This window comes from Etheostoma cragini, chromosome 13 (assembly GCF_013103735.1).
Source record: "Etheostoma cragini isolate CJK2018 chromosome 13, CSU_Ecrag_1.0, whole genome shotgun sequence".
NCBI classification, from domain to species: domain Eukaryota; kingdom Metazoa; phylum Chordata; class Actinopteri; order Perciformes; family Percidae; genus Etheostoma; species Etheostoma cragini.
In genome coordinates, this window is record NC_048419.1 from 12,268,329 (window position 1) to 12,281,815 (window position 13,487).

Here is a 13,487-nt window from a genome sequence, read left to right on the forward strand (position 1 = left end):
ACACACACACACACACACACACACACACACACAGATACTGACTTACTTTGTGTGCACTCTTTAAATGGTCATAGTACACTTCTTCTATGGCTTGGAAGTAAATGACTCCTTTCATCTTGGTCTCATGTTTGTCTGCAGCGGAGAGTATCAACAGAACCGACAGCACTGTGATCAAAGCTCGGTCTTGGCATAGTTAAAGAGTGACATCACTGTTGCAGTAACTTTGTCGCACATCTTAAACTGCACATTTTCCACAGAGAACTGAAATCACAAGTTACTCACCTGCATAGTAGGTGAGCGTCCTGCGATTCTGGTCAAAGACAAACCAGCGTTTCTTCCAGGTCTTGATTTTGCCGCCCATTTTGACCAGAAAGCCTCGACAGGTTTTATCAGTGATGGCCAGATGGAAGCAGCCGTCAGGGTTGTGTCCAGCTGCCTCAATATGGCCGTGAAGATCAAAGTCATCTTTCCTTACAGGGAGGTAGCGAGTCAACAACCGGGACTATGGAAACAAAACATTGAAATGAAACAACAGATTGTTTAAGAAGTATTTACACAAAGCTTATGGTGAAAAGAGGTGAACATCAGATTTCAACCTCTTCTCGTCAGTTATTCTGAATACCTGTGATCTTTGTTTCTCCCTGAGCTTCACCTCTCTTTCTACAAGTTTCTGTCTTCGGCTTGTCTCCTCCTGCAGTCGTTTCTCCAGTTCCTCCCTTCTTCTCCGCTCTTCTTCCAGAGCATGCCTCCGCATCTCCATCTCACGCTCCTGCACACATAGTGTAAATTACATCCATCATAAAACACACACAAACACACACACACACACACACACACACAAGATGTTTTGGTTAGGTTTGGCAAATTACCCGATTCTCTAGGAGCTTATGTTTCTCAGCCTGGGCCTCTCGAAGTAAACGCTCCATCTCCTCGATCTTCGCCATATTGGACGTACTGGCGCTGATGAAACATTGAAAACACAAGTTGTCAGAGAAAAAAAGAGCCAGATTTCTCTAAAAGGGGGGGCGGGGCACTCCTGTTTGTGGAACACAAATCATCAGCTAAAACAACATCAAAACAACAAAACAACAAAACAAATCAAGGTGATAAATTACAGTGGAATGAACAAATTAAAAACAAAGCCATGCAAACGAACTCAATTAATTTGTACGAATACCTAACATAAGTTTTCAGGTTTAGGGAAAAAGGATTCTAATAACACCGGGACATCCCTCAAAATGAACTTGTAAGCCCCCCCTTGACAAGATAAATTGCCATGTACACCTTTACAAGAGCTGTGACTGAATTTACTAATGTGTATGTATGTTTGTAAGAAAGTGTAAGGAGCTAGATATGTGGATATGTTTGTCTCATCTGACACAAACAGAGAGCATCACACCCTCTATAAAGCATTTCCTCTTTCTGTTTGCTCTTCAGAATATCTCTCCTGATCATCTTTTGCAGCCTTTAGTCCATTGTCTTTTTTAAAAATCAAACTCCTCGTCTTCTCACTCACACTCACACGCACGCACGCTTGCACGCACGCGCACACGCACACACATATATTTGCTGTATCTAATCTTTTCAAAGTAACCTTTCATCTGTACATCACAGTGTTTTCTCTATTACCTGGAGATATTGTCTGGGGAGCAGGCGGAGAAGCTGGTCTCCAGGCTGTCAGAGCTGTCCACACTGACAGTATCTGAGGCCTGGCTGTTGTCCGGGTAGGAGAAGGAGTCCAAGAACACACTGGGCTCAGAGATCATCCTGCTGCAAAAATCACTTCTTCTCTGTCTGTCTTCATTCATGTGTGCACGGCTGTTGCCTGCTGACAGAAGAAAAAAATACAGTAAGAAAATGGAAATACCCTCAGCGTGTAGCGTTTAAACAACAGGGTTTCGGTTCATTCAATAGTTGGCCAAGTGGGAAAGCATTTTTTATAGTTTTTTTTTTACTTTTATGATTATTAGGTAAAAATCTGTCTGCAACAACCGCGCCAAGAAACACTAATTAAAGAAAGACAAAGGCTGTTAAGGCTGATCTCCAAACAAGTTTCCCAAAACCTCATTACACATATATAATGAATTATATCTTGCAATACCAATAGACATACTTTTGTGTGTTTGTACTATGTGTTACAAGTTTTGAGCAAGCTGTGCAAACAAGTAATTTGCCTCAAAATCGCAAATTCCTATCGTACAGTACTCTGTTGAGACAAACATGTCCTCTTTGATATCAGATTTGGACTAAATGTGTCTCTCTTTGTGCCGCGCTACAGATTATTGCTTCAGTTCAGCATTTGCTGTCCTACATGTATAATGCCTGAGGTTCAAAGCCAGTCACACAGTTTAGATTTGATGCAGACAACATGCGACTATCTGGTACTCTGACTCACTTTTAGGCAGGCGGCGCGTGCTCATGTCCCTGGGGGAGAAGCTGAAGCCTTGTGAGATGACGCTGCCACAGCTCGAGCTTTGGGACAGAGGCAAGTGGGGCTGAAGAGGAAAACAGCAGCACATGCTGTTCAAAATGAGGCTCTACAACCTTCACCCAACTTCAAACTTCTCTCATTCAAAAAGTATGAGCTGGATGGGTGTTGCAAGCTAGACTGTAAATTTCTGTTTGGGTGGATCGTTCTCAAGGGACAAAAAGTTCAAATACATTTTCTATACAAATAATAAGGACAGTGAAATCCCCCTCTTTTGTATTCCAGACTCAGATTCCAGTTTGCTTTAGATAATGATTGATTCTACTATTGTACATTTATTGACTGCTAAGGTGACTTTTGACAAAAAGATTATGACCTTCGGAGAAAGTGTGCGTCCCAGGGATCTGCCGTAAGAGGTGAGGACCTGCTGGCTCCTCTTATGAGGTAGGCTGTCAATTGGGTGGGAAGAGTTGTCTTTGCTGATTCTTCTCCTTTCCTTCAGAGAGTACTGCAGTGATCACAGAAATTAGAGGAATCAAGATGAAAACAGGACTTTTCATCTGCGACATAACAACTCAGGTCATTCTCTGTGTGACAGATACAGACATGCACTCTGGTGGTGGAAATATAAAGTGTAATATTTTAGTTGTAACTTACACTTGCCTCTTTGATGGCTGCAGGGTTGTTGGTGAAGGTCTGCCCCTCAGATAGCTCTGCATACTTTCCTTCCAAAGATGCCAGTTTCTCTCTTTCCTGCAAACATCAGGATAACACATTCAAGTAAATTAAATGAAATATTTAATACATCAGCTTGCAACAAATTGTCTTACCTTCTGAAGCATGACGAGGAAATTATTTTTCTCCCTCTGGAAATTCTCTCTTTCTTGCTGAGCCTGTAATGCTATCTGTGAGGTCTGTTTCTTCAGCGTCATGAGTCTTTCCTGTGACAAAAAAAAGAAGAAGATATTTATACTATATCAAGACAATATCAAGACACAACATCCTTCAACGTTATATGAAACAAAGTAATGTTTTCACATTAGCAGATACTCCAGATGTGTTTTATAATGAAGCAGCAGAAGCAGCAGTGGCAGCAGTGGAGAGGACAAGAGTAATTCTAATTTTGGGATGGGAAATCCTTTTTTTGGTGAGATTTATTGTCCTACATCTACATCTTCTCTACATGCATATATGATATTCTCACCTTGTTTCTGCCCCCTCTCTGTGGAATTAACTTCACTTGAAAAATCAATGCATTCTCTTTGTCTTTATTACGATGTAAACAGTATTTCATGCTTACCGTTTTTGGTATTGCTGTTTCTTGTAATTAGTTCATGCTTTGCGCTGCATATCTCACATTTTTGCAGCTTTACTTTCATGCACAACCTGTGGTAGGATTAATGACAGACCACAATGAAAAAAGCCCCCCAAAAATTTAAAAATAATGACCACCAAAACGTTTTAAGAGTTTAACTTTATATGACATGGCAGATTAAGGTCAGAACATTTAAATAAATGCTCTTAATCTGATAATATAAGAAAGTAGGCTCAAACTCTGCATTTTGTTTTTAAGGTTTGCTACAACTGACAAAATACCACCATAAAACAATAAAACATACACATTTCAGATCTTGTGTAAATTTGGGTCCTTTTTGGTGGACACTATTGCTGTGTTATGTTATCATGCTCCAAAAATACAAAAAATACCCACATTAGTAATTGAGCTTTAGTTATTTCTGGCAAAAAATCCGACATTTCAAAGTGATGCGATGCCAGCCCTGCCTGTGATGTTAAACACGCAATACATGCTACATGCACACTCACAAAACCCCACTCGCCTTACCTTGCGTGTGACTGTAAGACGCTGACAATCGGCAATCTCTCGCAGAAGCTCTTGACTCTCATTTTCTTTAACCTCATCCTGATTCATTTCTTTCTCCAGCTTCTGAAACTCCAAATCCTCCAAACTTTTTGTCTGTTCCTCAGCCTCCTGAGAAACAGCGCAGACGCACGCACACACCACAATACCCCAGTATTATAAAAATACATAAATAGATGACAATAACCTGCTTTTGGATCTACTTTGGGCACAAGAAACAAACTATAACTTTAAATAGATTGTGCATGTCTTTATGGAAATACATGAATGAAAAAGGTTTTGGTGTTTTTAGCAAAGTAATTCATCATTGTTTTGAGGTGATTTTAGTTTCCCACTAAATTATAGTCAGACACACTGCCTTTTTTTCCTTCTTTTTTCACATATGGTAACTATTTGGGCCCCTTCCCAAATGTGGGTCTAAGGAATACCAGGGCAAAAACAGAAGTAGTGAATGTGAGACAGACAGTAAAGGAAGGGATCCTGGATTGCACAGAAAAAGGTGAAGAGAAATAATATAGGTGCGAAAAGAAAAAAATTGGGAAGAAAATTAAAGGAAAACAGACACCACGGGTAAAAAAATGAGAACTGAGAGTTTTTTGCAAGTCTTGGCGCTTACTGCTAACATGAGATAAATCTGGAGAATACAGAATAAACCGCCATGTATTCTCCAGGGGAGTTAGTTTAGGGGTTCTGGCCAGTAGATTACCAGAAGAATACAGAGAACATAGAACGTTAGCCAATGGGTCTACATGCAGAAACACGGCACTGTTTAATTACTTTGTTTGGAGATGCATTTACATTTTCAGCTCTTGGTTCTCTGTTGCACATTTGGACAGTTTTAGCCTTTTAAGTTGCTTTGCAAAACCAAGTTGTAATGAACATACTTGATATGGTGTTGTAAGCATTTCCTCCTAATGTGTTTGTTGAGTTTGAAATGAAATGTAACTGGAGCCATGTTAGAGGAAGCTGTGGTTGAACTGAACTGATCCCTGAGAGTTTGCATGAGCTGGGGCTTTAGTGTCTAAGAACCCGTGTCCATATACTATGCCTGCTAATAAAGCTTATTATGGCTTGAGCATTTATTTATTTTACCTGGGATTTCTCAATATGGCTCGTCTTCTCAATACTATGCATTTGTTTCTTAAGTTTGTCCAGAAGCTCCTTTTCTCTCTGCAGCTGGGCCATCTCTGACTCCTGTTCCCCCTCCAGCAAAGCACACTCCACCTCCATCTGTGAGAAACAGCAGCACAGAGTAAAAAAACAACTAAAAGGGAAACAAACTTTATTAAAGAGCCATGAGCCATGAGCCATTGAGTGATCAACGTCACAATTTACGCTTGAGTTATCAAAAAGTCATCAGTTTATCTGACACTAGATGGGAACAAACTCTATCAAGCTCTTCAGGTGTCAGTCTGTATACTGCATTGTGTTGTCTACCTCTCGGACAGACTCCTCCATCTGGTTGTCCAGGTCTTTGATCTTCTGCTCCAGCTCTTCTATGTTGTTCAGAACTTGAATCCGCTCTTCCTCTATGTGCGTTACTTCCTGTTTCAGCTGCACACTCTCAAAGGCCTGTAGTGACATCAGGAATGCGTATAAATGCTTGGCTGTGCAGGAGACTTCACTTTTGTGAATACACACATGGAACTAAATAATTATACTTAATGTACATTACTGTAAGAAATGCACATAAAAATCCTCATCATAAAATCTATTGTTAGTAGCTTCTCTTGGTGATTGAATATTTATTACAGACAGTATAACACAATGATTTTTTTTATGCATACAATGTGTTGTTTAACTAATTTGCCAGGCAGTAGAATCCATTTTTTATGGATTAGACCATGGCAGCGGCTGCTGTTTTAACTCTTCCAAAACTGGATCGCTGACAACAGGGGCAGGAATCTTTTCCACTTGGTGTAATGGAAATCTCTATCAGTGCACTCCACTGCCAGTCACGCCAAAGTTCTCCCACGTATTTAATCTTCTACGAACTTCCCACAAACACTCATTCATACTCAAATGTAGGTACATTTAAGAGAACCTTTATTATTAGGTATTCTTTATGTTAGGAGTCAGGAGGTTTGTTTTGGTGGTCACATCCTCATATGGCCAGCAGCTCTGGGATTTATAGTTTCCCAGGCGGGTTGTTAGCACTTTTCTTCCTGCACACAAAGAGGAATGCAGATGGTGGAAGAGAGGGTATTTGGAGTCTGTAAACCACTGGCAGAATTGACACATTGCAGAAATGATGGTCCCAATTTGGAAATAATTTAGACAAACTCTGTGTTTAGAAATTATGTTTTTCGCATGAAGAAATGATATACCTATGTAAATGTGCTCACTACATTCTGACTTTCACAAGGTCTTCAATCCATTTAGAGCCTCAGTATAAAAGTTCAAAACATCTGGAAAAATGCATGTCTTTGCCATGCATATACAATAGCCTTCTTCCACTCACATACGCCCGCAGACAATTGTGCATGCAGAAACACGAATGCAAGCCTGCACGCACGCACGCAAGCATGCACGCACCCAAGCACGCACGCACACATTAATTCTCCTTGGGATAAAGTCATTTCCTGTTCTCTCAAGTTTGACTGGCTGAGTGCAGAAACAAAACGAGGACTTCTTCATTAAAACCAGACAAACCATTAGGTTGTTACTGGGCAAGATTGGATATGTGTACTGTCTCTCTGTTTGAGTCACAGTGCAACTGTGATTTCCCTGTTTATTTGTCTGAACAACATACATAAACAGGAAATGTGCCAACTGATTGCACACACCGTACAAAACTTCTAAATAAAAACCCAATGATTTTGAGGAATCTACGTCGACAAAAATAAGTTTATATGTTGAATAATACTGTGGAGTACACTAAATTCATCAACCATAGATGTGCTGTAAGCATTTCTTTTCAGAGCCAAGAGATTGACGCCACACATTTGCACTTTTCATTGAGACAAATCCAGTTTGAACCAAATATAAGGCAAAATTGTTTTCATTGTTTAATGTACGATGATTTATGGACCACACTACTCCATTCAAACTTGTTGGTTGTTTCTTAAAATTTAGGGGAAATGGCTGCACAAATATACATATTTTGTAAAGATTCCTGTAGATGTCTTAACATAATTGCATATACATTTCTTAACATAATTGTATAAACATTTTCCACACAGTTCACGTTTGATATGTATGGAAAATTGGTAGTCTGCACTAGACTTTGAAATGGTGTTCTGTGGAAATGTGGAAAGCATTTACCCTGATATTACAAAAGGTAAACAAAGATCAACAAGCTATCAGCAGTCTGATAAACAGCATTCCACACGAGGGGTGTGTCCCATTAGTCCTCACTACAGCTTGGTCTTCTCTTCACTCACTTTAACACTCGTTTTGTAGCAGGAAATAACTGATAAAATGTGAAGTAGGAGGGGAGGAAAGCAAGTAGGAGGAAGACAAGATGTGGATATACTTATGGCAGATGTTCTCATATTCCATATTCAACAAAAGCATTCAGGTGACGCAGCCTGATCAGAAACTTTACTTGCTGCCAATTTAAACGGCCTTTTTCAAAGCAGACATTTTGACTTGTCACAGTAGGAAAAGCACATAGGACTCCAGTGTTGTGGAGATATGTGAAGGTCTGGTAATTTTTGGCAAGACTATAATACTATTAACCATGGCTCTGATCAATTGTCCCAGTTAGCCGTGACAGCAGGACAGTGAGCCAGGATGCACAACACCAGCACCCTAAAACAAAAGCAGCTACTGTAATTTGAATTCATTTTATGTTTTACACCTTTCTTAATTCTCTACTGTTAAAATGTCTTCTGTGAAAAAGGCCTACAATGACCAGCAAAATTAAGATGCAATTGCTTGCTGTAACAGAGAAAAACCTGGTAAACCAACTGTACTTTAGCCTGTCCAGCACCAAAGTTAGCAAATCAGACAAAGTTAGTAACAAGCTGGTGAACATAGAGTAGTGAAGCATTTAGCCACAGATAGTTCTTTTAAAGGTTCACAGAGACATAAGATGTGATTAAAGTAGAGTGAATATTGGTCAAGACGCCAGAGAAAAGACTCCAAATGAATTTTTTTTCCTATCTGCTGCCGGATGAACAGCTGTTTGCTAACACGCTAGCTAATAGTGCACTGTGGGAGTTGTTAGCTTATCATGGAGTTCTGTCCCAAAGTACACCAAGAATACCAATAGGACTACTGCTATAAAATGTCGGTAGCTAGCTATGTGAGTTTAGAAGTTTAAATGTTAGAACAATTTACTGTTATGGGTAGAATATCCTAGTGGTATTGTTAGTTCTGTAAAGCAGTTTGAGGAAAATTGTGATTTATAATTTTGGGCTTTAAAACAAAATGTAATTGACTTGTTTTTCTAATGAATGTGACAACACAATGACCCATTTATAACAAAATCCTTACATTTGGAGGTTGACTGGGATTTGATTTAATTTGTATTTCCATATAATTGATCAGTATTCAATCTTGCCCTCCTGACCTGATGTTTATGATGACCTGTCAATAAGCATGCACCTACTTTGGCTCTGTGATGGGTGGAGGGTGAGGGAGCACTGCTGTTCAGGCTGATAGCAGGTGAGTGGGACCTGGCCTCTCTGTAGCCGCTCTGCTGACGCTGGCTGACTTGCTGATTCTCAGTGAGTTGGAAGTCTCTGGCTTTGGCTCCAAAGCAGCTCTCTGGATCAGCGCCACTGGGAGAGTCAGAGAACGCTGACTCATCTTCTGACACCTGCAGCTTCTCCAATTCTTTATTGATCTTCTGCAGGTCAGAAACAGCTGAGCCCGCCGGCTCTCTCTCCACATGGCCAAACTCAGTGACCAGGTTTAAGATGGTCTCGAGACGCTGGCACTCCTTTAGACAAGTGACGCTATAGTTACTTTACTATTAACTTTCATGCTTTCAGACAAGGACAAACATGGTGTCAACATGTGGTTTAAATATAAAAGTGGATGAATTAGGTTCAAACTAAAAACTCACCAATCTCTGCACTTTCTGCTCCCTGAGTCGTTCATCTCTCTGGTGCTGGTGATAGTCTCTAAGCTCCTCTTTGCCATTCAAGGAGCTGATGCTGCCCACCCTTTGTCCTGGACCAAGCCCACCCTTCCCAAAGGATAACCTCCTCTCTCCGAAGCCCAGATCTAAGCCTGTCCCGTCTATATCTACACCCAGAGAGCTCAAGGAGGCCAGGCTGGCCCTCCTGGGAGTGCTGGGCATGCTGGCTGGTACAGTCACATCTGGTGGCTGCTCGAGGGAGGAGAGACTGCGCCGCTGCCCTGCTGAGCCCACTCCTCTGTGGGAACCCACTGAGTGTCGTGATGGTAGCGACAGTGTAGGGGGCTCTGCTGCGTTGTGAAGCCGTGGCAGAGAACGGCTATGCGTCCCCAGGCTGTGGAGGGAGCCAGTGGAGTATTTCCTCTGCCGTGAGTCTTGGCCAACTTTGCCATGAGAGTAGAGCCTGCGGGCCATGCGAGGACTGGACGGCACGCTGGCTGCTCCACCTTTAACCCTGGGGGAACGAGGTAGGGGCTGGCCATAGGAGGAGAGCAGAGAGTTTCCATCTGCTGCGTAAGAGAAGAGCAGACTGTCTTGTGACTGGTGGCGAGAGTGGGAATACCGATGCAAGCCATTAGGGCTCAGCTGACGTTCACCTTGTCGAGGTGATGGAGGCACACTGCTGCTGCTGGTCATATAGGAAAAAGTTGTGGAGGCAGACGGGGGCCGTTCGGTATTGCTGAGGATTGACAGTGGCCTTGTGGACTGGGATCCAACAGGAGAGGGCACACTGAGGTACTTGCGGCTGCACTCAGCTGCCCTCAAGCTGGCCTCCAGAGCACTCTTCCTGCGCTGCAGCGTCTCCATCAGGTCTTGTAGCTCTGCTTTAGAGCGAGACCCCCTCAGCAATGTCCCACCCACTGAGCCACTGCCACTGTGCTCCATCTTCACACAGTCTGTGGAAAAGAGAGAGTTGGCAGAGCATGACATCCTGTCCCTTTTAGGTCTCTGTAATAGAGTCAGGTTTAATGTAACCTACTTAATAAGCACCAGCTCAACAAAGAGAAGTGCTATCACTCAAATGCTGAGAAGGGGGGAACCAGTGAAGAATGTATGCTCATACAGTTCTGAGGCCAATACAAACATTGGCTAAATCAGTGGTTAAGCTTCTTCTAAAAATGGAAGAATGCTGATGGACCAAGACAAGTCTAAATGCATCATAGTCTTGACTGCAAGAGAAATTGCTTCCACCACAGCTCAAATGTCTTAGCAAGCACTGTGTGAGAAGTCATGGGTGGCTGGAAGCTGAGTTGTGATAGTTTAGTTTATTTTGTTTCACACACATGAATACAAATCACATTGAAGAAATATAAGATACATGTGAGGATTTGGTAGAAAACTATAATGGCTTCAATAAAAACACACACCCAAAAAGAGATGCCAAAAGTAGATATTAAAGAACGTCTACCTCCTGTACATTTTTGTCATAAAAACATCTCCACAAATGTGGGTTTCATAAATTAATTCTGGTTTGTTAAAAAAAAGGAATAAAGCTTGTATCTTCCTCTTTTGAAAACAGCTTCAGCTAAAATGATCAGCTTTTTGTGTTTATTAAGACAATATACAGGCTATAAGCCTTTTCCAAGAGACCCTTTTCTGATTTGATAAAAACCCAGAAGCCCTTGTCAAGTCTTGAACATAGACTGATGCAAAAAAAAAACTGTTACATATTAAGAAAAGTTATGCAGACAACTCAATAAAGCTTAATAGAGCACTTATCTTATCTAATCACGATTTTAGCCAGCTAAACTAATCCTGTTTATTGTCATTCAGCTGACTCTATTCTTTAAACACAGGTGGGGGATGGTTGGATTAAAAGATTATATAATGACATGCAATACAATATTAGATGTGAAATGTACAAGTATGATACTGTATACATGTTTACTGTAAGGTTTGCTGCTCAATGGTCAAATTAAATTGATCAATATTAAAAGAAATGACAAAAACACAAAGTATTTTCTTGAATGTTGCCTTGCCTGAGCTGTAGCCCAGTGTGGCGACAGCACTCCTCTGGGGAAGCATGCTGTTCATCACACTGACCTCCTTTCTCTGATTCAGTCTGAGGATGCAGGATTCAGCTGGGCCCTAAATGCTTTGTTCCCTGAGAAGAAGAAAAGGGAAGGGATCAATTTAAAACTCACACAACATGAAAAGACTGCAACTTGTATTCTTAATATTTTCAGAAGGAGTAATATCTCACCTATAAATTGGATACACCCTAATCTTACCTGTTGGAATTCAAATAAATACTGAACGTAACAATTCAATCAGTTTCCCTTTCCTAAAACAAAAGGAATTCTTGCCACACCACACAGTAGCATTTTCAATCTAGAAACAAAAGATTTAAAGAACATCACAGGAAGTTGAATCCATGCCTTGCGCCCCCTTCTCCCCCCCCTTCTCCTTTAACTGCTCTACAACAATAGCTCAATTCAAGCAGATATTTCAGATGTGCATATTTAAACGGAAAGAAAAAAATGTTTCAGAAGACTAAGTAGGAAAACAGATCCAGAGGAAAGTTTTTATGCTTGGCTCAGTGTCACCAATAAAACCCAAGTCTGAAAAGCAGCACTCTGCACCTTAATGTTCTGGCCCCAAGCTCATTACCCGCCCAAAGTATTCCCTCAGAGCCGAGACAGCAGCTAAAGTCAGAAATTTTGACTAGGTCAATCTGGACTGGGGTTACTTTTTTACACACACACACACACACACACACACACACACACACACACACACACACACACTGCAGAAAAAGAGAGATTCAGGAGTTTCTGCTCCTGCTGTCTGGAGAGAGGGCCTACAGGAAGTAAGGTATCCTTTTACACAGTCACACAATCAATCAGCATAAGTTCATTCTCCAGACCTCCTGAAAAAAGGGGGACGGTGGAAACCCCAGCTTCACAGGACAGCGCAAGTCATAAACACAGAATGATGTAAAGTAAACAGTTTGAGGAATGGCCATGGATAATCTGCTGAAATAAATACCTTCACATTGCAAGTCTCAGGCCATTGTTGCCTTACAAGTTTCACACACTCCCCAGACAAACATGTATATTTCTATGAAAATTTAAAAAGAAAAATTAGAATGGACATCTTAGATGTTTGCAAAAATAAATTAGCTTCAAATCAATTAGGCCAGCAAATTACAAATATTTTAAGTTCAATCATAGGTCTATAAAAAGTCAGAAAACAGTGATAGCTGGTCCAATTTCCTAGAGCCCATAGTGACATCTTCAAATATCAAATGACCATCAATTCAAAACTCAATATTCAGTTTATAATGATACAAACACAGAAAAAAAGCAGCAGATACTCATATTAGTAAGGTTTGTTTTGGAGCAACGTGTTGATTAGATCAACTTATTGATTAATCAACTAATCATTTCAGCTCTTATCTCAATGCAGCTGCTTTTACACTAAGACAACCTGATTCAATATAAGGCATGAAAAGAACACACACGATGCAGTCAACTGACTTACTAATAGCCACCGTTGGCTTTCATCCACTTTTAATTGGTTGTGTAATTTTCCAGCAATGATTTCCACCCCTTTAAGCCTCAACCAAACCAGAGAAATGTCACTGCTCAAATTCCATTCCCTTGACGTTAAGCACATTTCTTTTGCCTGACTTACAAAAAAAACAATTCAGTTCCAGTCGTTTGTCATTGTATGCATATGTTCACATCTCTACATTTGGCAATAACTGTGCATGCAGCATGTGATAAACAATCCTAGGCCACTTTAAGTCTTACATAGCAGTGTAAATTAGATAAAGCCGAGAGCATTGTTGTTAGTGTCGACCAGGACATTTACAGTAAGAGCAGAGTGAATCTATTTATCCAATTATAAGAAAAGCGACTTACCTTTGCTTTTTGTCCCATTCACATAGTTGCAAGTTTCTTTAGCGTGCCTGTTGCTGCTGAAGCTGCACTCCTTTCACAACCCCTCTCTCTCTCTCTCTCTCTCTCTCTCTCTCTCTCTCTCTCTCACCCCCCCTCTTTCTCTCTCTCTCTCTCTTTATGAAACAGCAGAGTAGTCTTCATATGACAAAGGATCAGACAGGATCCCACATCCAACCTCAACTTTTA

General features: G+C 40.9%; 1 protein-coding gene across 7 annotated transcripts in view; it reads right to left on the reverse strand.

Annotated features, from left to right (window-relative positions):
* phldb2a (pleckstrin homology-like domain, family B, member 2a) overlaps window positions 1–13,487 on the reverse strand; it is a 14,357-nt gene extending 870 nt beyond the window's left edge. For 2 of the 7 annotated variants that reach the window (XR_004659108.1, XM_034890277.1), the window contains exons 1-16: window positions 13,263–13,487; window positions 11,376–11,500; window positions 9,322–10,292; window positions 8,863–9,195; window positions 5,745–5,879; window positions 5,400–5,537; window positions 4,272–4,418; window positions 3,259–3,369; window positions 3,086–3,181; window positions 2,805–2,936; window positions 2,396–2,495; window positions 1,630–1,828; window positions 870–960; window positions 623–769; window positions 283–502; window positions 47–132 (exon numbers count right to left, since the gene is read on the reverse strand). Coding sequence is in view for 6 of the 7 variants with exons in the window: in XM_034890277.1 (XP_034746168.1) it covers window positions 47–132; window positions 283–502; window positions 623–769; window positions 870–960; window positions 1,630–1,828; window positions 2,396–2,495; window positions 2,805–2,936; window positions 3,086–3,181; window positions 3,259–3,369; window positions 4,272–4,418; window positions 5,400–5,537; window positions 5,745–5,879; window positions 8,863–9,195; window positions 9,322–10,292; window positions 11,376–11,430 (2,961 nt within the window). In the remaining variant the exon portion in view is untranslated. The remainder of the gene's footprint in view (window positions 1–46; window positions 133–282; window positions 503–622; window positions 770–869; window positions 961–1,629; window positions 1,829–2,395; window positions 2,496–2,804; window positions 2,937–3,085; window positions 3,182–3,258; window positions 3,370–4,271; window positions 4,419–5,399; window positions 5,538–5,744; window positions 5,880–8,862; window positions 9,196–9,321; window positions 10,293–11,375; window positions 11,501–13,262) is intronic. The other 5 variants (XM_034890282.1, XM_034890281.1, XM_034890280.1 and 2 more) reach the window with 5 other exon arrangements.